Source organism: Melospiza georgiana, chromosome 6, assembly GCF_028018845.1.
Source record: "Melospiza georgiana isolate bMelGeo1 chromosome 6, bMelGeo1.pri, whole genome shotgun sequence".
Taxonomy (NCBI): domain Eukaryota; kingdom Metazoa; phylum Chordata; class Aves; order Passeriformes; family Passerellidae; genus Melospiza; species Melospiza georgiana.
This window is the reverse complement of record NC_080435.1, coordinates 43587105-43611360: the sequence shown is the minus strand read 5'-3', so window position 1 is coordinate 43611360 and position 24256 is coordinate 43587105. Positions and strand designations below refer to the sequence as shown.

The window sequence follows — 24256 nt, the reverse complement described above, 5'->3', positions numbered from 1 at the left end:
ATTAAATATGGTCTCCTTCTTATTCACATGACGTATTAACAATATTTTACAAAAACAGTTGAAGCCTTCAAGAGGTTAAATTTAAAAACCTATATAGTAGCAAAGTTAACCATCTCTTTCTTTTAAAATATTCCTTCCATCTCAGTGAGCACAGTATCACTAGTGCTTACAGATGCCAGCAATGCAGAAATTTGTCATCTAATAATAGCCAAGAAAGTATTAGAAGCTGCTGTGATGCTCAAAGACTGAATCACCTTTAAGGTCCTTCTACCTGGGAATAGTCTGTTTCTGAGACACACATCTTGATAGAGAGGGGAAAGAACATTCCAGCCTCAGGGTTTCTTACATATACAGCAAAAATTAGAAAACCAAGAGGTAAAACTGTCTTGAGAGCAGTGCTTTCATGGGATGACAAAACTAATTGGAAGTTTTAGGTCTGCAATGTTAAAGGAGAATTTTATTTCAGCCTCTAACTAAAATGAAGGCCCCATAGAGGGAAGTTTTTACAGAAGCTAAGATACAAACAATTATCCATGCATTAAAAATGCTGCAAGAATTAATTTAAAAGAGCAATAATCCTTTTCCTGTATGGTGCAGATACCAGACATAAGAGCAGGCCAAGGCTGATAAGAGGCAACTAGAACTCACTATAAAGTGTCAGAAAGTCATTGTCTTACAAGAATGAAATGGTGAAGAAATGACATTGACTGAAAATTCTCCCCATTCCCATTAAAAGTTTGAATGAGATATTTTAATTCAAGCTGATATTATTCAGTTACATACCTCACTTCATTTTTCAACACCCACTCGAACACCAGTCCAACATTTATATTCAGTTTTGACAGTTCAAAGAGTTACAGCATTTGGGAGCTGTTGGTAACCATCAGATACCACATAATGTCATGCTGGCACAGTACTGGCATCTGCAATTATAGTTTTACATAGCTCAGAGAAACAACTTAATTGTACAAGGGCGTACCAGGAACAAAAAGACAAAAGATCAGCTGGACACAGGCTTACTGTAGCACCACTGTTATAATTATGTGATATATTTGTTTACAATACAGCTCTAGCAATGTATTAAAAAGAAAAAGTTTAAGGTTTGCAACATAGCCTGCCTATGTGTAAAAATGGGCCTAAGGAGACTGATACCACATTTAGTTTGACAGCGTTAAGAGATCAGAATCTTGACCCATCATTCTTATCTCTGACCTACAGCTCTGGCCAGGCTTTTTTCTTCTTAAAACCCTCATTTTAATTAAAGGTAAACAAATGTGACGACTCAAAGAAGTGAATGTGATGCTGCAGAATAGAGAAACACAAATGGTTTTCTAGTGAGAACAAAAAATCTCAAGTCTGAGAGTGGTCACTGACATTTCTGATCAATGCTCTTTAAGCATCTCCAGCCACATGGAGAGAATGATATGAGTTCCCTGCACCAGAATAACTGTGTCAGGCATTACCCATTTGTTGGAGATGCACCCAATTGCTCTCAAAGACCTATGGTGTCCCCTGCTCCTCTGTACTCAGAAGTGAAGGCTTGTCCCAGAAATGCTACCACGTTTGTGCAGGCTTGTGTAAGGCTCTGGAAGAACAGTGCTGGGCAGGACACAGCGACAGCACTCAGAAAAGAAAATGGAAGCTATTTTTGCACAACTCAGAATAGGAACACGGCATGTACAGCTCATCGTCTGCTGTGGTTACCTTCAATCCCAGCAGTGACAAGTGCTGAACTGTATGTGCTTTTTCATTTATCTCTGCAGCTCCAGGCTGAGGGCAGACAGCACCCATTTTACCACAAGACCATGCTTGTGAGACAGGACAAGTGTATTTTCAATTTGCACGTAAGCAGAGTCCTGTCAAGGGCAATATTAATTTCTACAGGGTCTGAAAAGCAGATCATTATTCCTGACTCTGCCTGTGGGTTATTGGTGCATTAAATAAAAAAAAATAAAATCATCCCAAATAAAGGCATTTGTTGTTATTGCCAGCATACTGCATTGGTCTCCGGGAAGATGTGTCAGCTTACTGCAGGGTTTCTTCAGATGTATAATGGCAGAACTAATACAAGCAATTAATTAGTATTTTTCAGCTATACATCCAAAAACGCTTTATAAAAGAAAAAAAAGGAAATACTAATGCCACATCACATAAAGAATGAATCTGGGCACGTAGGGGCTTAAATGCTGGGGGTAATTTTATGGTTAAGTGTCAGGCAAATTCTGGAAACAAAATGTTCTTGAAGAGAACAGAGAAAATGGTGTCTGTAACAGCTGGGGGACTTGACCCAGCGACTCACGTAAGGTTTTCCTGCAATGGAATCATGTAACTATATAGTTTGTCCCTAAACAGTTGACTCTGGTGTCCTATCTGCTAGACTCTGCTAGAGAAGGAGACAGCACAAGTTATTTATTTACTGGTAACAATTAAATCAGTAAAACGTCAAACAAAAATTTCTACACTGAAAAAAATTGCTCAGTGAACTACAGAAAATACTATGTGGTTCAGGACCACTAAGAAGACTGGCGATAACGAAAGGAAGTTTTGAGAGTTGAAGGCAATTTCTGCATCTCTTCATGTCAATTCAAAAATAACTGTCCTCCAGAAAAGTCTCTGTCCTCTTGAAAAGAAAAAAAAAAAACATAAAAAAAGTGAAACTCAAAAAACCCAAACACACCCAGTGAGTATCATCAATTCAGAATAAATTTGGGGTTTCCCATCCAAGCTGCAAATGTCAGACCACAGCCTGCCTGCATAAAGAGCCATTCCCCTCAACAGAAAAGAAGTTCTCACTACCAAGTGTCAGGTAGTGAAGGGAATAAGAATTCTCATGATCCGAGATTATAATAGTTAAATATTTCTGCAGTAATCAAAGAAATTATGGTCTGACTTTATTTCAAGAATGAAATGAAGTCCGGCTTTACCAACAGAAAAGAAACAGCTTTGGGTTGCACTGAGTAACCCATACCATGTAATTCTTAGATCATTGTGAGGTGGCAGAGGACAGTTACAAGCTGTATCTTAAGTTTGTCATTGGTTGTCAAAGGAGAAAGCATAAAAAGAAAGAGTAGCAGGCTAGTCTAAAGTAACTAGCTTAGAAGATTGCTACAACATTCATTCTTATTATTTCTCTCGTACTTATTGGGCAAGTTATGTTTTGTTTAATTCTGATTTGAAAGAAGAGAGTCAGGTTATTTCAATTTATAGCTAGCTATAGATAGCTAGAGGTTTTCACCACTCTATAGTCACTGCTGTGACTGCACTGATATGAAGCCACACGTGACTCAGCCTTGAAGTTACCTGTTACCAGGTGAGTGAGAGAATTCTAGACAGAAGCACAGAGATTAATGCAGGCTGTCTTAACCTGCTTCTCCCATATACACTGAATTTTAGGCTGCCAGTTCTCATGGACTGGATTATAGAAAAAGCAAACAATAGGTATGATTGACCAGAGGGTTCCATTTCTGTAGTTTTGTAACACAAAACCAAGGCTAGGCAAATAAAAAAGCAACTGATTCTAAACAAATAAATGCCAGTATTTTATATTTTGTGAAATGTACTGCTGTATTACTATGGCTAATTGAGTAATAAACATCCTGGGAGGATTAAGTATTTTCATAAACAGTGCTTGCAGGAGTCTTAGCCACGACAGTAGTTTAAGGCAGCAGTTTAAGCACTCCTCATGCTCTGGGAATCAACATTTAGGGACAGAATCCAAAAGAAATATAGCACAAATACAAAATTCATGAGCAGGTGCACTGGGAAGGTAACAATGTCCTCAGAAACCTCCTGGCTGTTTCATGGGCTCAGCTACTGCCTGTTAAGCCCATTGATCAAATTAAAACTAAGCCCTGCAAGGCAGGTGCCTACCATTGTCCCAGGAAAGAGCTTCCTTCTCTTTGTACTTCACAAATTTGCTGCAAATGGAAGGGTGCACCCCGTTCAAAGGGGGCAGAGATGTTACAGAGCCTCTAGCATGTGAGACTCATAAAAAGAACTCCATCTGAGGGACTTTTCATATAAATGTATCAGATTTGCATTCACCTGGCATTAAAATAAACACAAGGTGGAAGCACTGAAGAAGAAGCAAGGAACTATGAAAAGATGATTGCATGAGGAAGGAGACAGACAGTGTGGTGAGATGCAATGGCAAAACAGTGGAGAGAAAAAACAAATACCAAAAGCAGAACATGCAAGCTGAGACAGAAAACATTAAGTCTGAGCCCTGGCAGTCCAATGAATTTACTGTGAATTCTTTGTGGGGGAGACAGCTGCCACTGAGTGCAAATAAACACTCCACAGCAGAGCAGCTTCAGAAAGCACAGCAGAGGTCATTCAGAAACTCTCCACATGTCAGAAAGCCTTTTTTATTTTAGAAGAAAAACTCCAGAGCTTGATATGAATGGTTTGATTTGTTTTCCAGGTCTGCAGAAACAGATGACACAGTAAAGCCTGGAAAGTGCATGTGAACTCATCATTTTTACAGAAGCCTTAAACAACACAGCAAGCATCTCAGCCTTGGTGAGAGGACCATGCAGGTGTGCTTGCCACTCTAGGTGTATTTTAATAAAAACTTGCCTTCCTGGACAAGTAACTAGTTTCATTTGGCTCTTCTATTTTAAAGACAAATAAATTCCTCAGAAACCATAAGATGTTAGCTTGGAACAGAAGGAGTAATGAATAAACCATTCTCATGGGATGCCAACATAGGCATAGGATGTGAGATACCAGTACAAGAGGTCAAAGCCAAAGGTAAGTTTAATGAAAACCCTTGACAACTAATGAAAATCTTTCACTGGTTCAAGAAGGACTTCAAATTGGTAGAACTGTCACAAACTGAAGTCCAAGAAATAAGGTATCAGGCGAATACACCTAGGGGAAAAAGGATATTTGTCTGAAGCAAGTACTGTATTCCTTTAAAGGTTTGGATCTGTGTCTTCATTGGGCACTACAGAATGTAATACCATGCAGAGAAACTTCAATAACACTTTGCAAGGGCACTGAAAAGCTCTGCCATGTTAAGAAATAGCCTCATTTAGAACAAAAGCTTCTGACTGACCTCCTGTTTCACTGCGGCAGCAGTGGCTGAAGACATTAACGTCCCCAGCAGAGGTCACTGTCCCTGCAGCAAGGGCAATGAAGAAGACCCATGTGTCCACTCCTCCCCAGGTCCAGCTCAGGAACCAGCATGCAGCCTAACCTGATCATCTGAAGGGGCTGGCACTGCAGCACAGGCTGTGACCTGCAGCAGCTCAAGCACAAGCATATGCCCTGATCTGCCAGCTCTGCCAGGAGGCAGCTCAGAGGAATGATCAGAGACATGTGACTGATGACCTACTAAATGGCAAAATTCAATAAGCAAAGTCCTTAAGTCTCAAACATTGAGTCTTTTTTGTCTCTTTGGCTCTGTCACTGAAGTTGGCCACTTGCATTGTCTGTTCATATGCTACCCATGAACCCCAGCTACCTCTGAAGACAGCTGCAGTATAACATCCCATCAATCAAGTCAGGTCATGTGTGAACCAATTAATCTGACACAATAGATAATACTTCCTGCTTTTCAATAAGCAATGTGACAAGTTAATATGGTGAACAATTAACACTGCCTAAACTGAGTTAATTTGGATTTAGTTTGGACAGTGCTTCTCTGTTGTGCAGACATGCCTGTTGTTTGATAGAAAAATAATAACAAAAAAAATCAAAACCACCTACTGTCTCTGTGGATGAGAAGAGCTTGCACATGTATGTTAAAATGATATACAAAGTAAACCATGAAATGCAGATGTGGAAGATTCTCATTAATCAGTGGATGTAATTTTGCATGTTAGAAGGGGCCATTGTTGAGGGAATGGCCATATTGCGATCATTTGACTATTCAGAAACCTTTTCTTAAATATCAGTTTTAGGGTGTCTTGATGTAATGACAGCTTGGTTAGCTTGGACAGGTTATTTACATCCTGCTTTGGTTTGTTTTTTTCTTCTTCCTTCATGGCCATGTTGAAAGCATCCTTCATTGCCATTCTAGACTACTGCTGGCTTAGCTATGCATTATTAATCAATAATTAGCTGCTAACCTACAATTAACTGTGTATCTGTGATGAAAACAAACAATCCTTAGATACAATTTGTAAGGTGCTTCATAAAGAAATCTTGTTAACAGCTGTTTTCATTACTGTTAGCATGCACACACAATGGTACAGCAGGTGCCACAAGGTCCATCCCAGAGACTGAAGCCTTTGGGCAAGCAGGTTTGAAATCCACCTGCTTCCCTTGCTACAGAAAAAAAATAAAATCACAGCCCTACACAGTAAGATTAGGCTGGAGGGATTGCTTAAGTCAATTCCCTCTACCTGGTACTATGTCAAAGGCATAAACTGAATTACCAGTTTTCCCAAATTACACACAAGTAGGAATGCAAATTTTTTTTCCAGAACCAGGAATGGCTGAACTTCTGCATACCATCTGATGCCAAACAAGGTCAATCAAGTTAAAATTGGCTTTCTGATGCTGCCATGTAGGCTACAGCCCAAATTTCACTGCTCTGTGCAAAGGAAAATCATGCCAAATACATTTAAATAGAGTGAAAATGGCACCTGGAACAACACGATCTGGTTAAATGAACAATGACTGCAAGCAGTGATCATGAAAAATGCAGTCCCACTACAGACACCATACCAGACTTACAGGACAGTCCACACTTCTCCAAAGCTCCCCCAGGACATAGGTACAGTTTCCAGTTAGAAGTGCTTACGATCCCACTCTTCAGTGATGTGAATTTTCTGTTAAAATATTGCTTCGCATTTTCAGAAGGCAAATCAATGTTCACAAACACATCCTCCCTTCCATTATTCTATAAGCTTTAGAACTGTCCACCAGCTTTTCTTACATGAAGATTTCCAATAAAGAAAATTTTTTTCTAGTAACAGAGAGTATGGCCACTCCTGTCCACTGACATCTTTGACAACTTTGAGGCCATAATTCATATTATGGCTTTTATCATAGTTTTCATCTGCACAACTCAAGTCAGAAAATGTTATTTTCCAGACCCACACTTCTGTGCAAGTAAAAGTATAAAATTAAATGATGAATGATGAGAAAAAAACCAAACTCAAACAAGTTAACAAATCAGTTTTACTTCTGCAAAATAAAAACCAGCCTACCTGTATTTCAGAAAGTACTTTCTTTTTTTTCCATCTTTTAAATTGTCTGCCTGGATATCAAAAGGGAAGGGAAATGGCAGGGGTCTGGAGTGATTTTTTCTAAAATCTTTGCCTTCTATGAATGAATCTGCACACGACTTCAGAAAATAATGCCCTGACTTGAAACATGATGAAGTTATGATTTAGTCCTTATCTAGACTCCATATAGCTCTACAGTAAAATGTATGTGTGACATTAATAAAATATACTAATAAAAGATGAGAATTTCTGTCTCAAAGAGATTAAATAAACAAGTGGACTTCTGAATTCTAGGTCAAGTACATAGGCATTTTGAATTAATAGTCATTATTTCTCCCCACATCCTTAGTCTGAATTAATGGACCATTGCAGGTGGATGGCACTAGAGCTGCAAAACTCTCAGATGCCAAGGCAGTATACATGACAGGTACTGCAAATGCAACTTGCCAGATGGAGCTTAGCTCTACCCATGGATAATTGTAATCATTCCTCTTGTTTTCTCTGTAATGTCCTATTGGGAGAAATGGGGTACAACACTCCCTAACCACTGTCACCTTTCATTGCTACCAAGTTGCCTCTCAGCTTTAGAAGGACAAAAAAGGAAGGGAAGAATAGCTAACAGCAGGGAAAAAGTCTCAAAAAATTGAAATTCCCAAATCCTTCTTGTTATCATTATAGTGCAAGAGTTCTATTGTCATTACATTGCAAGGGTTCCATATTGCTAGAGTTTCATACCTCCTTAATGCTTCTTGTAGGCAGCTCCTCTAAGAACTGACTCTTCCTTGTCCCCACAGCAGCCAACTGACTCCAGTTCCCACCAATCCACTCTTTTATAACACTCTTCTCATTGGCTACAGCTGTGGCCTGTTAACATCAGGCCTGCTCCTAATCCTTAATAATCGGCTCAGCTGCAACTCTTTAGGGGGTAAGATTACATTCTGTACCACCTTCGTTTACCCATCCTGCATCCCCCTACACCTTCTGATCTTCAGCTACAGCTGCCATTAAATCAGGTTTGAACAGAAGAGAAATAGTAAGTTCCAAGTGATCAAACCTGACAGAAGTAGAGGGACAGCCAGCCTGTGCTATTCTCTCTCTTTGCTTCTAGAACAATCCTCAGTATTCTAAACTGATTTACACTCTCTGCCTTGCTCAGTCTTCAACTCTCTTGGGGAAAGGTGACTACACTGCCATCTTTTCACCCTATTTTTCCCCTCACAGTAGAAGCCCTGACGCCATTGAACTGTGGCTGCCTTTGATGCCTCACATCTACCACCTCAATAGAAAGCAGGAGAGCACAAGTGTCTGCCAAGAGTTGGAGCAGCAGCAGATCTTCCCAAGCCATGCCAAAGGAAACCTGGCCCTGTGGAGAGAGCAACTCAGGCTGAGAATCTGAAACAGAGACCTATCTCGAACGGCGTACCAAACCAACATAAAAGAACAAGTCACAGACTGCAGGTGTAGCAACTCACTCCTTTTGATGTGGCAATTCCTAAGGCCAAAGTGAACATAGCAGATCCTGGTTCTTAACAATCCATTGCCAGGCTCTCACCTTCCTGTTCAGTTCATGCCAACTTCCCTCCTTTTTTTCCTCCAGGAATCACATGGAGCAGATGTGAACACCATTCCCATGGCTTCAGTTAACAAAGGACAAAATAAACAACTTGCAAGCATTGGACATTAGCTGAGAGGCATCCAGAGAGACACTAAGCCTTTTCACAGCAGATTGTAAGTGGTTCTTGCTTCTTGCCAGGGCAACAAATGTTACAGCCAAGCAAGCAGAAATTTCTCTGCTGTGCCTGAGTCCATAAACAGGACAACGTGTAATCAGCCATCTGAGCACCAAGGAATTATTCATCTTCAGGCAAGCAACAATACCTCAGAATGAATCAGATGTGGGGGTGGAAGAAGTCCTCTATGTGAGAGGCTCCTACTGCAGCGATTCTTTCTGAGGCATATACACAACATATAACCCTCCCTCCTCCTCCCATCCATCTTTCGTTTCCACCTTGGCATTCTTATTTATGTCTAGCAGCTGGAAATCCTGCTGATTCCCAGCAAGCACACACAGGTCTGTTACAGAGCTGTTCCAGCTGCCCTCCTAGCTCTGGAGGAAGCCCATAAGCTCTGCTACACACATCCTCCCCTAGTGCTTCTAAAGCTGGATGCCTTCAGGGACTCCAGAGAAACAGGCTGTATATTCTGACCTGCCTACCACATCTACATTTCTAAATTGCATCCTCACTAATTGCTAAATCTCAAGACAAGACAAGCAGGTCACAGCAGTAGTCACCTGAACAGCCATTGCTCACAACATTAAGAACAATTAACTATGCAAGTCTGACAGGTGGCAGAGTAAATGGTAATGCATAAGGCAGTTGAGACAATGATATACAACTTAAATAGTATATGTAAACATATATGGAACAAACATGAAGGGAAGAGTGGCATGTATGAGGAGTACAGAATCAGTTTTAGCTTGCTTTTTTATGCATATCTCTAATGAGGCTATGTTTATAACAATGAAGCAAATGTACAAATCTGGGCACTAGAGACCCAAGTGCACATATAAGTTTTAATACAAATGGCATTACTCTAGCAGAGAAGGAGATTAACTGCTGCCTAAATGTAATCAATTGGGAGCTAAAACAATGACGTATAAGATTTGGGCCCTAAACATATTTGCAAGTGTTGAGCCTACTCTGAGGGCATTATGCTAATACATCCACAGCAAAGAGTAATCAAATAGTCTCCAGGAATACTGACCCTACCAAAAAAAAATGCTTTTAAAGCATAGATATCACAGATCACACAATGACTGGGCTTGGAAGGGACCTCTGAAAGCCATCTCATCCATCCCCCCTTCTAAAGCAGGTTAACCTTGAGGAGGTGCACAGGATCACGTTAATGTATTTTTTGAGTATCTGTAGAAAAAGAAATCTCACAACCTCTCTGGGAAGCCTATTCCAGTCTCTGCCACCTGCACAGTCAGGAAGTTCCTCCTGTTCAGAGGGAACTTCCTGTGTTTCAGTTGTGCCTATTGCCCCTTCCCCTGTCACTGGCACCACTGAAAAGAGTCTGGCCCCATCCTCTTGACATCCATCCCTAAGATGTTTTGTATACATTGATAAGATCCTAGACAAGTCTGTTCCTTTAATTCAGGTATTCCTTTCTATATTCTTCTGCTCAAAGTGAAAACAAAATAAGGTCTTAATTACCGTATCTTTAAGTCTTTTTTCTTAAGACCCTGAGGAAACAAGACAATTGAAATCCAATCCTACTGACTTATAAGACAGGCCTCCTACTTAAATATAAGTCATATGCATTCAAAACATCCATTTCTGTTTTTACCACAGCACTGAGTAAATTTTGTGCTCTCTCCTTTACACATTTCTAGAATTAAAGTGGAATTTCAGGGTCTAAATACCACTATGAAAGACCTAGGCCAAGAACCAGGGAGAAGGGAAAGGGAATACACCACCGGATGGAATTTACAAGGTATTATCCATACTATCACAACAGTGCCTGTGAACTTGGTTGTGAGATGGACCAAAGACACTTATTTTACTACAGGGGAAAGAAAAGAACCATCTACAGAGTAGGTTTCTTGACAGATGCTGAATTAATAGAGTATGGATTAGGAAACAGTAGCTCAAGGCTCAGGACCTGCATTCAGCCTGCTACAGCCTTTAGGCTTTCTAGCTGAAGTACGGCAACCCCAAAGCAGCTTGGCAGCTCACCTCCCTCTGCAAGATGCTTGTGTTCCACTTGCTGTGGTCTGCCCCATTAATCTTCTCACCATCAAATTTGCTCTTACCTCTTGCTTCCTGCATTAAGTTCTTCTAACAGAAGGATAATATATTAAAGGAATAATAATAACACTGATAACAGTAGTCTAAGAAATACATACTTCTTTCTCCATATTTCCCCTCGTTTGATTAGTCTCCCAGCAAGAGCAGCATTAATCACTGGGACAAGAGATAAAAGATAAAGTCCAATTTGAATTTTGCTGTGTGCTACTGAGAATGTATGTGTGTGTTCAGGCAGGAGGGAGGGAGGCCGCAGGATAATCTGTCATTTTATATATTTATGCTGTTGGAGGCAGTCAGGACTGGTTCTCCATTGTTACCACAGATTAAAATCATTCATGTCCTTATACTTTCATTGGAGGTCATCTTTCAGGAAAAGAGAGATATTATGACCAAGTTAAATTCAAGCTATTTCTGCAAATCTCTGTGTATGGCTTGGACACCGAGGCAATAGCTTGGATGTTAGAAGAACACAACAAATAGTATTTTTTTGTCCTTACCTGACCTGACTCTTTTTACACTGAGTTTTCTTGCTTTGAAACAGTTATGAGAAAAGAACAGCAGCAAGTGAGAGGAAAAGGTGCATTTTAAATTATCTTAGTACAAGTGAGTGATCCCAGCTCTATTCTGACTTTGAATTGCCATGGAGGATCCATGGATCCTCAGATCTCCCTTCCAGCATTTCCACTGAACTGAGTCCCAGCCAGCTTGGCAGAAATAAAAGACTTTCTCCTTAGGGAACATGGAGTGTGGAGCCAAACAAAGACTAAAAGTAGAAGAGTGGTTACTAGGCCATATAGAATGAGTTTGTCTTTCCCTAAAACCTTTACTTCTCCAAAATGGAGTTCCTAGAACCATCAGCCTACCAGTTCTGGCCAGGTCACTCGCCCTCTTTAAATCATGCTGGTTCTTTCCCATTTCTCTCTGAGAGAGAGGTATCTCATCCTTTGGACTTTAGTTGTCATCTGCCCCTCGTCATTCATCCTTTCTGTACACACTTTGATACATTTAGCCATTGGAGCATTTTCAACATTTCCTACTCTCTTATTCATGCCTCCTATAAAACTACGGGTATTCCCTAGGAATTGTCCTTACCCAGAAATCAATTTCCTTAGAACACCTAATCTGAGACCCAGTAAAATGGGCAATACAGCACCAATCAAAAACTCTAAAAGTAATTAGTAGGGAAGAGGATCCCTTTCATTGGTCATTTTAAGGTGAAAGGCCAACATATTTTGTATGCAAATACAAATATCAAATAATAACTTTTCCTCCAAAAATCCACTGTAAGGAAAAAGGGAAGTGTTTATATCCTATGCAATACCAGGAGAACTGAAATCTAGTTTTCACCCCTATGGCTTTATTTTTCCTCAGGAATTTTGTGGAAACACATTCTTATATTTCGGAATATAATAGAAGTAATTTTTCAATCAAAATGAACAACATCCCACCTACTCATATGCCATCTAAGGGAGGAGATAAAGAATTGGTGGTTGCATAGCCTGTCTTGTTAATCACTACTTTTACGAGCTGTACCGTGTCAGACATATCTTGCAAATCAGTGACAACTCATCCCGCAGATGAAAAGAAACTAGCAGAAATCCTTCTGTTTCTGTTAGCTAACAACATCATTCTGCAGAAAATCCAAGGCATTAATTAGATGGTTTCAGAAAGCAGGTCTGTCACAACAACACGGATGTATTTCCAATTTCTGTGCATTCACTGAAATGAATGATCTAGGAAAGGTAAGAGGTACATTCCCACCTCTCTGCTAGTCCTTTAAAAAACCTAACAAACAAACAAAAAATCCCAAAACCCAAACCAAATGAATAAAATGGAACTATATGTTCAGGAAGCATTCTGGCAATGTCTGCAGCTTCTAGGCATTTCCCTGAAGTATATAAATAGCAAGAGGAACAGATATGCTATAACAAAACATGAGCCAATCCTCCAATTATATTTTAGCCATAACCATTGATTCTACTCCATTTTTTTCCAAGTAGTTGCTTTTGCAATATTGGATCTCTTCATCATATCTTGTCGCTGCACAACTATTCTAGAACAACATACTTCTCCTATTCTTTCACTTGGCTTGGGATCAAACGTATGGTCAACTAGAATAGCTTCAGTTCCTGAGTACTGTATTAATCAGATTTTGAAAATAATCTTTCACGTGACTTTCAAGAATCCATTTTGACAGGGTAAATGACATGTCTAAATGCACATAGGGATACGGTGCTCTGAAAAAAGTGCATACTGATGTTATTAATTTTACTTTCTGAGAAATGTATGCCTGACTGCCTGAAGAAGGCAGGTATCTGCTTACTACAGCTGTTATTTCAGCTTCCTATTCTTTTATTCAAGAAAAAGGTGTGTTCTTGTTCACCTAGAGGCAAGTAAAAATTTCAACAGTTCTTGATCAAGGCAAAATAAAGTATCAGAGAAAAATCTAAAAAGATTCTGAAATTCTAGAAAAGTGCTAGACCTGACCCCTTTTATCCTCCCCTTGCTTTTTGATGCTGGGCCAAGTCTTCATTTTCAAAATTGACAGGAGAACAGAACTGGGTACATGTGTCAAAAACATCAGCTGAGGTTTTGCTGCAAGACCCAAATGATTGCTCAGACCTGTAAGTTAAGGGAATGTAATCTCAACCCTTTTAGAGATGAATCAGCCAACTCAGACCTTCTGTAAACTATTAGACTGAAGAAATAAAAAGGCAGTGTGGATCCTAACAAAACACACAGAAGAGTGGCTGAAATGACTACTTTCTAATGCTGCTATATAAAAACAGGCTATCCAGAGAATTAGCGTAAGGTATATTTTGAGAAATCATGCTACATGCCAACTTGTGACTCTCAAGTTTGCCATACACATTCAGTCAAACCCCTTCCCTGGAGTCATGAGACAGACATCTCCATTTGGACCCAAAAATGGCTACTAAGTTTGATGTTCCAATATCACTGCTGGTAATGTCAACAAATGACAGCACAGACCCATATATGCATGAGCTGTTTTACAAGCACAATGTTCTTTATCACTGTAATTGTGCTTAGCAGAAATACAAGGCTGAGTTTACTTTCATCATCAGTACCTGTCAGCATGGGTGAGTATAGGCTGGAAAAATAATATTACAGCAAAATCACATTCTTCTTTTGAATGGGCACTGTACTTGTGGCTCACTTATGGCACTTCTAGAAGACTGGATCCCTACGGCACTTTTAGAAGTGCAGCACAACTGTCTTCTGCAGTTGTAGATGAAACCATGAAAATGTAAGAGTCTATTTTAGGTCATATGAACATTACAGGTAATCTGAGTATCCTGAAAACAGCGTCAATAATATAATTTAAACACAGCATACCATTTGCACATCTAATACTCACTTGGAGGATATTTTTGTGCCTTTCCCATACAGAACATTATCATACCATATACATGTTTCTGGTTAGGTAGCTACTACATTACACACCAAAGATTCAGCGTGCACTAAATTTATTTCTCAATTACATATTTGTAAAGTATTTGGAAGTCATTTGGTATCATTGAATTAGTAACTGTAACCTACATGAACAATAGTCTGCATGAAAATTTTCAACATTTGGATTCTTGCTTCCAAACTCTGCTTTCTTTCTCTGCTCAAAGCACGCTACCATTTACAGAAGAGATCTGACCGTGAATAAGTAAATGCCATTTTGTGAATGTCACTGCAGAAATGCAAGAGTGTAGTATAGGAGAAGGGATTCCACTCTGAAGCATTTGGAGCTTTGGTCTCTTGAAAAAAAATAATGGAGCAAGAAGCGGATAGAAATGGGTAAGAGGCAGACTCCGTAATTCTCGGCTGTGCCAATGAGCCAGTGAAGTCAGTCTTTAAAGCAGAGACTCATCAAAAGCTCTTTTTTCATTAGAGCTTTGCAGTCTTGGGATGAAAATGTCACTAGTGACTTATAAGAAGCAAAAACCAAATTAAAGGCCAATTTCTTTCCCTACCAAATTATTATCTATGAGTGCAAAAGAAAGTACCTAGGCAAGACCAAGGGTGAGACAATTTTATTTGTCTTACTGACAGTGAAAGTCTAATTAGACTGACAAATCTTCTGTGCTATTTTCCTTTGTGATATACACTGTAAGGAAGGATTTAGCCTGGAGCTGCACGTTATGGAAAGACATTAATCAAGATTATTGGACACTCAACAGAGAACACAGTTAGAAGGCTGAAAAGCCTAATGGTTAAAAATAAAGGTTGAGAACCTTATTCCAAGCCATGACAATGGGCTGGACTCTCCATATAGATAATGGGAAGATCTCCTCTTCTACTCTCTAGAGAGAACAGTCTGCAAGAGAGAACAGTCTGCATATAATAAATCATGAACTGTCATTCTACGGCTCTAAGATCATAGCTGAAAACATCCACAAGTAATTTATTCTTGTCACCTACAAGTTATAACAGTTTGAACAGTTAGGCAAGTGTCATTTTCTGCATCTCAAGAAGTTGAGTCATGCCCTGGCTATATTACAGAGCACACAGTTTCTGGCTCCTCATGGAGAGCATAAGTTCATCTGTCCTCCCAGACAGGTTCTGATCTCTTTTTCACAAAAAAATGTTTTGATCTTGGGTCCTCAGCCATCCATGCCATAGACCAGACTTATTAGGGACCTGCCCTAGGGCCTCCAGGAGATTACTTGGTTCTCCACTGGACTTGATGAACTGAGTGTGTTTGGAATGGAAGATGTGTATCATAATGAATGATCTCTAGACTAGCTTTAGTAATTAACTCCACACAAATTGTTTGAAAACTGAATGACCCAGCCAGAAACAAAGACAGAATGAGCCACATGAAAGCAAATGGAGAGTCTCCTAAAGAGCTTTGAACAGCGACTCATAAAGAGAATTCTGACCACTCAAGCAGCTGCCATGGAAGGAAGACAAGGGAATGAGTGTCACTCTAACCTGTTTTCACAGAGGCATCCCAAATCAAAAAAATCCCTGAAGTACTTCATTAATAACTGAAGTTGTTCTTTAAATCAGCATATAGGGACAAATAGGGATTCCAGAACCTGTAACTAATGAAGTAACCCTGTGAGAAGCATGACAGCCTTGCAAGATTGCAGTGTGGCTCAGCACAGTGACTCTCGTGCAGAAGCAGTCTGCATGACGTCTTACCGTATGACACAGAAAAGGTAGCAGTTTGTCTTTCAGGCCTTTGTGGGTAGTGTGGCAAAGCAGAAGTCTCTGAGAGGATATTATCATTACAGGAGAGTCTGATGTGTCAGGGCCCTGACAGGCAGCAAGAAATTAGTACAGCACATACCACTTCTGAACAGACTGTACTTAAATTCCATGTGTGAGAAAGTCAAATCAGTGCTTCCTCTTGTGGCAGTGGAGCACAAGCACCATTTGCAACTCACTGGAACAAACATAAGTCAAAACTTCTTTCTCTCCCTTATTTTCAGTTAGAAAAAAGAGTCAGCTCTTGCTACTTCCTTCTCTGAATCACAGGAACATTCCCAGCACTACAGCATACAGCCATATATCTCACCTGTTTCTCACTCAAATCCTAGCTGTCCTCCTTTGCCTTGAGTTTTACTGCCTTGCAGAAATTTAGTGTAAATTTATAGACATTTTAAATGCTAATTTCAGTGCCACTGAGTATTTCCAGTAATATTTTTTCTCTCAATTTCCTTTATCTTGGTTATTTGTCCAAAACTATATACTATGCCCGAGATCTTCAAAAGTTAATGCATATCATAGGCCTGAACATGTACTGTGTATTTCTAAACCTCTTAATTTTCCGAGCTGTTTTATTCTAACCGTGCTCTAAAATACTTCTGTCAGTACTCAGACTACCTAACTGCAGAAGGTGGCTTGGTGTGTGTTACAAACAGAAGATATCTTTGCACTTATCATGCTCTTCTGTAGTTTCTTAATGAGTGATGTGTAAATCTAAGTTCTTCTGAAATTCCCCTGGATTTTGTAACACTTTGTGATTACTGCCTTGATATTCTGTACAAGGTTTATATGCATTTCAAAAAGGAATAGTTTAGGTTACTTACATATGAAAATGAGTAATAAAAGTAGCACAGATACTCCCAACAACTCCTATAATTCTTTATCATGATTTGTGCTATTTCACATTAGATGCTTCATTTTAATTTGTATCATGCCAGGTACTTTTACAATTGGACAGAACTGTTCTGCGCCAAGTAACGTGCATGTGCAGAATAAAAAAGTACATTTTGAACCCTAGGAGTCTGCAATCTTAGCATAAAACAAGATACTACACATGGATACAGAAACATGGATAATAAAACAAAAAAACGTGACAACATTGATTGACTTGATAAACAGTCATCTTAGACCATCATCAGCCTAACTTTTTGACTACTTTTTGGCATGCATCATGATGACAAAAAAGTTTCAATGGGATTGGAAAAATAACCTGCTATTGCCTTTTGTATGGTATCAGGGAGCAGAAAGATTCCTATGATCAAATCTAAGAAGTGAACAAAAAGTGCCTGAATCGTGCTGATCGGAATCAGAAGAGGCTAAACTTTAAACAGCCTTGAAAGCAAAGAATAACTGTTCATATCTGAGGAGAAAAGAAAAATCTGGAACAAGGTATAACTAACTGTATTTGTATCTCTCATAGCCTTAGGTATCTATATTTTATGTTTCCCAAAGAGTAAACTTGCTCTATTAGATTTTTCCACCACTTAGGTCTAAAATTGTAAGCAGGCTCGATGATGGTGATGTTGAACACAAGCAAGATAAAATAAACATTAGGCATCTGAAAAACTATGGCTGGAGACACTGCCCAAAGAGGAAAAGACAATTTCTTCTCACTTTCACCACACAGATACTGCAACTTAAGCAGACAGAATCAAATTCCACCAAAAATAAGGAAGAAAGCCAAGCTATCTCTGCTGCAACAGCGATAAAATGGCCCAATATTGAAATGCAGAAAGTTGTAATGGAGGTACATATTGACCTTTATTTTTCTTTCAGCGGGTAGCATGAAGTGTCAAAGAGTTATTGCTTTAATATCAGCTGAGATGAGGCCATTTGTTGTGGTGCATGTGTATCCAGGAAATCGCTGCTCTAACCATGTTTTTAGAAGCACTTTGACACTTTATTAAATCTTCTTGATGCTCTTTCAGCACACAGTGGTCTCTGTAGGCTGAGTGAACTGCCACGTAGGCTAGGCAGGAAGCTTTCAGAAAGAGTTCCTTTTCAGGCAAGCCAGCATAATTTCCAGCTTGACCCAGCCCATAAAGGTCCAGTGCCATTTTCTGTCCACTGGTATAGCTAAACACAGTTCTGCTGCCTTTAAAAATTATAGAGGGCAGGATAAGAACCACAGACTTTATCACTCTGGAGATGTAACTGTACAAATATTTTCTCTAAAATTAGAACTAGTCACTGCAGAGAAGGAAATTCTCACAAAGTTTATGACAGACAGTGACCAAACACAGGGTAATTTCCCCTCATTTAGCTATAATTTTATAAAATCACCTACTGGGTGTGCGAGGCTAATAATTCAATTAATCCCAGTCATGTTGCCACCTGGATTTACAGAGTACCAAAGCAGGCACTGTTAAACCTCAGCTTGGAATTAATTACTCTAATAGCTGCAAATTCCACTGGAGCCAGACATACCTCACAGAATTGCTGTGGTTGGAAGGGACCTCTGGAGGTCACCTAGTCCAAACCTCTGGTCAAGTAGGATCATGCAGAGTCAGCTGTCCAGGATTATGTGCAGATTTCTTTTGAATTTTAACAGCATGGACTCTCCACAACCTTTTGGGGCAACCTGCACCCATGCTCAGTCACCCTCACGTTACAAATGTTTCCCAATGATTAGAGGGAAAGACCTGTGTTTCAGTTTGTGCCCATTGTCTCTGGTCCTGTCACTGGGCACCACTGTCATCTTTACACTCTTCCTTCAGGTATTTGTACACACAGTTAAGATCCTCCACCATAAGCCTTTTCTTTTCCAGGATGAGCAGTCCCAGCTCTCAGCCTTTCCTCATACAAGTGTTCCAGTCCCTTACTCATTTTAGAGACCCTTAGCTAAAGACTCCGGCAGCTCCATCTCTCTAATGATTTCAAAACACATTTCATTCTAGTTGGTAACACAATAACATGATAGCATACTGCTGAAATAAATAATCCACAGCTCAGATTGGTTAGTCACATGATTCTTTGCACAGACAAGGACAGCCAATTGAAGGCGTTTATTTCTAATCAGTACCATGTTCGGGCTGCCACAAAAGTGGTTCCAAAATCACTGCATTTTAAGGGTTGAAATAACTACTTTGGGACAATTAAGTCAGATAATCTGCAATTAATTTTTTAGTTAGGAATGATTTTTACCAAATGGATGGGAACTACTCTATGTTGGAACATCTACATTTTGCAAGAAACTGATCTTGATAGCATTCCTTCAAAATCCTCTGCAGGAAGGCTATAAAAGGAAATAAAAAATGACTCCAAATGGAAGTAATGCTCCATTGCTTTTCTCCTCATTATGAACTTCACTATTGCAGCAGCTCATCCTGTCATAATAATAAATAACCATACACCAACCTCCCATTAAACTGCATAATTCTCTTCAGAATACATTTCCCCACATATGGAACTTTTGAAACATAGTTAAAACCTTGTTCACATTGTAACAATCTCACACAAATCGGATTGCACGAGATCAAGAGCAAAATCCATTCCCACTCTTACATGTATGTGCCACAACAATTCAGCCAGCTGTTTGTCCTGTGTCCAATACAGGAGGACAACATCTTTAAAACAAAGAGTTTCATGGAGCATTATTCAGAGAAGATAGCTCCTATGAACTTACAAATGAGCAGCAAGACGAATTAAGATCTGAAGGACATGGAGAGGACTAAGCGACTCACCTGGATGCTGGGCGGGGAGCGATTTTTCCGGGTGGTAGTGGTCGCCATCGTGGTTGTGGTTTCCATGACTGTCGTCGACATTTCCGGTGGCACCGATGTTGTGGGCGTTGTTCCCAAGATGGAAGGGACTTCCCCAACAAGTCGGACGCTTCCATTGATTTTAATGTTGGGGTTGTTCTCTGCCGCCATGTTGAGCACTTTCAGGCCATTGTAATAGAGCCCGGAGAGCTGGCCTTGGAAGAGACGGCCTCTGTCCTTCCCTCCTATGGCTATTTGCGCCTGGGTGTTGAAGATCGTTAACTGTCGTCCTAGTGAAGGGGGGTGAATAACATTATTGACAGACATTTCCTTCAGTTTGCATACTACATTGAGCCCTGGCCCGAAGTGATGGACAAAGGGAGAAGTAGGTTCATTCTTGGGAGTGTATATGATGACTGTAGAGAAACAGTATGGAAGTGTGGTGCCTAAAAGTCATTAATAAGGATGGTTAGCCTGAAAGTATGAATACCAAAAACTGAACCTTATACCTCAGCATCCACTCACACACAAAAACTCTGGAGGATCTTTAGAAATCTGAACCTGTTCTTTTAGGATTGGATGGATTTTAAGCTACAAATAGGACTTCAACATGTGGCCATTTTTGTACTATCAATTCAAACTGCAGTACCTGTCAAGCTTTAGCCCATAAATAAACCTCCTTTTGGACTTTTTGGTTAAAGCAGTAGATTAACTCATAAAGCCACTTTTAACAATGCCAAGGTTTCAAGGGTTGGCTCAAAAACAGTAAAACATCAGGTAAAAAGGAAACGATATAAGAATTAAGTAAGAGTGTTATGATAGGATCAGTCATAATCTTTCACCTGCAAACTTTGTGTTATGAAGGCTTGAAAATCTAAACCCAAGAAAGAACACACACAAACATTTCTGATGTCTCTGAAAAAGCAAAGCTTTTGAAATAGTAAGGATAACAGTGCTTCAGATGGTTAAGCCCAAGAATGGCTTACTCCACTCTACAGACAGTGAAATTCAAGTGTAGGCAGGGTTATGTGGTTTAGTTGAGGTCACATCTTGAGTGTTACAAGAGGTCCAATACCATATGTAATAAAAAACCCAATTATTAAAAATAAATCTAATAACAATTGCCAATTCATCTAGTTCTGCAGGACACTTACATCACATTCAGCCTGGACTGCTCTATAAATACTGTTTGTGTCCTAGGCTGCACCAGGTTTACCATGTTAAGAAATAAATTGCTTCGTGAAGTGCAAAGGCAGTGCCTATAATTTCATTATTCCTCAAAAGATTAGGGGCATGCCACCTGAAATCTGCTGAATTAGCAGACAACCAGACTGGACATTGCTCAGAAGGGTTATCAATGCAGCTTCAAGTCAATCATCATTTAAATATCTTGCGCTTTTCCATTTTTATGAAGTTTGAAATATGTTTTCCAATCCCAATCCCACTCCCCAGTTTTCATTTGCCACTTTCTGCCTAGTCCAGGCTGATGAGCAGTGCAGAATGCCACCATGTAGGAAAGCACAACCTACAATCCACTGCTCATTCCTTCACAGCCAGTGGTTAGAGTAGATCAAAATACATGGGGGAGCTCACCAATTTTGGTCGTCGTGGCAGGTCTCGAAGCCAAGTGGTGATGCGGTGTAGCATCATCTTATGGTGACAGGATGGACCATGGGGAAGAGAATGGGGACAAGAGAAGAAATGTATCTGAAAGTAGTTCCTGTCCCCAAAGAGGGCCCTAGCTAACTAAGCAACAGTATATGGAGAGGTGTAACACACAGACATGTGGAGGTGGGCTGCACATCCCCTGTGCTCCTCACTCTCAGATTTGTAAATGGAAAATCAGGAGTTGGACAGGGTGGAGTAAGTGCATTGATGAGAAATGAGAAATAAAAATGGGGGATATCCTTCCCCTGGAAAGTGTTGAAACACCTGATGCGATGTTCTGCACCTCAGGAGGTTTTAAACTTGCCAGAGGCAACATGTGTCTGTTAAACATCAATAAACATGCACTGAAGCCACACATCTCAGAATGTAAACAGAGCTTTTACTCTTGTCTATGACAAAAATAGGGCCCAGTAACAACATCTGTTAAGATATTAATCTCTCTCAGCTCCTGTCTGAATTAGAGGAAATGGCACTGTACACTGCAGAAGGTCAAACTCCTGTCCCATACTATCTCCTCAGACCTTGCTTTTCTTTTCTTTTCTGTCATGTTGTGCTTTGTATTTTATAAGGGATATGTAGTAAGAACTTTACTACATCATTTCTCTAAATATGTTCCCTCCCTCCAGCACTATAGTCCTGTCCATATTGTCCCTGCCCCCAAAAACTCAGACATGTCACTTGCAACTGTTCCCTTCTTCCCATCTCACACATGATAGAGGTAAAGATGAGTAAAGAAGGGACTTAGGAGTAAAGGGACCCTATTTCACTAATCTTGAGGTGTTATCCCTAAAAACAGATGGAAGATAATGGTCAGTTCAGTTTTCCATTCGCTTTTCCATTTCTTTCTTCCCTTGAATTAATTTCGTATCTTTTTTCATCTTTTGCCAAAGGGAAGAAGGTGGAAGGTGATAAAGGAAAATTTTTTGCTTCTCCAGGTAGGAGAGCTCCCCAGACAAGAATAGGAGCGGGGTTCTCTCACTTTTACTGGACGATTATGACTCAGCTCTGGATATTAACTATTCTAACCTAAGCTCATAGCATAGCTTCATGTCTGTCATATTTCTTGCATTATTTGCAAGAAGGAAGACTAAGTATATTAAGCCTGAAAAAAAGAGACCATGTCTCCAATTCTGGGCCTTCATCTACATCTTCTAATGTTAAAAGAAAGTGTACACCAAGGAGGTGACCCTTTTCCAGCAAAAATAAAAAAAAAAGAAATTTGATTTTGTATTTTGGAGTCTTCACTGTTAAATGGTTTTCCAGATCAGGATTCATGCATTGCACCATATGGTTAATGCTGGAAACCACACTAAAAATGTGTTTGCTAAAAGAACAATCACTTGTTGCAGTCACCTACTACTTGAAATTCTTCATTCTTTGCTCTAAGATGGTGTGCATGTGCATGGTAAAGACATCAGGGAAATGAACATGGAATGAGAAAAATCTTTGGAGAGAATATGAATTCTGCCACCATGTGTCTCTTCTTATCATTCTTTGAATGGAATCTTTGAATGGAAGCCTTTTACTTCCCCCAAGTAAAATTTATCTGGCCACTGGATTTTATTGATGAACTATTTATATTAGTAAATTCTACTAGGTTTGTAATTCAATTCTGCAGTCCTTTTTTTTTTTCCACAGAGAACTCTTCCTACTGCTATATTAGTGTCATACTAAAGAAAAATAATGAGGTGTTTTGTAAGCATTCTGAATAGTTCAGGCTCTTGTTTCTTTGCTCTCTCATTGTCTTCTTCATTTGGAAAATGGAATTCTAATTAAAAATACCACAGAGAAATATGAAGTGCAACTTTGTCATAGCACTAGAAGAGATTTTGGGCCTGATTTTGCAAATCCTAATTCATACTAAAAGTACTTGCTTCAAAAGTACAGCCACTTACATCAAGGAGACTACAGGTAAGAGAGATTTGAATAATTAAGTACTTCTGGGATCAATCCTTTTGATGAGATGCTTCTGGGTCTTTATTAGCTCATCCAATTGCAGAACAGGTAGCATCTGTGCTTTAGCAGACACCAAGTATTCCGCTAAGGAAATCTGCTGGATTTATGACTACTGAAGTTGAACAATTTAAGACTAACACTTCTTTTTATATTCACATACATAATCTCAATGAAGTTAATAGCATTTAATATTTTGCTTATTATTAATGCAATTCCAGACAGTAAACCTAGGCTCTTAAAATTATTTTAAACTAATTCATAGAATTTAAAAGCCGTTCAAAGCCAATAGTGATGCCACTTCAGAAAGAGAATGTGTTATATTTGTTTTCCAAGAATGAACTATTTCATTATCATGAATAACATAGCAATACCAAAGGAAGACCAAATCTACAGCATTAAAAAAATGTCAGTCAAAAAGTGTTTCATCTTACCTCACCCAAGCCAAGAACTGACATGGGCAAGACAGCTATTCTATATATGCTGACTCTTTGATGAATCTATTCCTCCATCCATCAGTTTGTCTTGCTCCATTTTGAAGCTCCCCTTTCACTCACCATCTTTGTAAAGTCTTCTGACAGAAGGTTTCCATGTTACATTAATTGTTAGATGGATGACCAGATGGATGAGCAGGCTGGTGAACAGCTATATAAATTACTCATTCTTATATTTTTTTAATTTGAGTGGTACCTGTATTGCTGAAAATGTCTATTTTGGAATG

The 24256-nt window shown here is 39.5% G+C and overlaps 1 protein-coding gene across 25 annotated transcripts in view; it reads right to left on the bottom strand.

The window, feature by feature from the left end:
* The window catches only part of NRXN3 (neurexin 3), a 704846-nt gene that overhangs the window by 87390 nt on the left and 593200 nt on the right, over positions 1-24256 (bottom strand). For 16 of the 25 annotated variants that reach the window (XM_058025830.1, XM_058025820.1, XM_058025821.1 and 13 more), the window contains one exon: positions 19897-20204. In XM_058025830.1, the coding sequence (XP_057881813.1) occupies positions 19897-20204 (308 nt within the window). Of the gene's footprint in view, positions 1-19896; positions 20205-21507; positions 21565-24256 lie in introns of all 25 variants that reach the window. The other 9 variants (XR_009114569.1, XR_009114570.1, XM_058025815.1 and 6 more) reach the window with 1 other exon arrangement.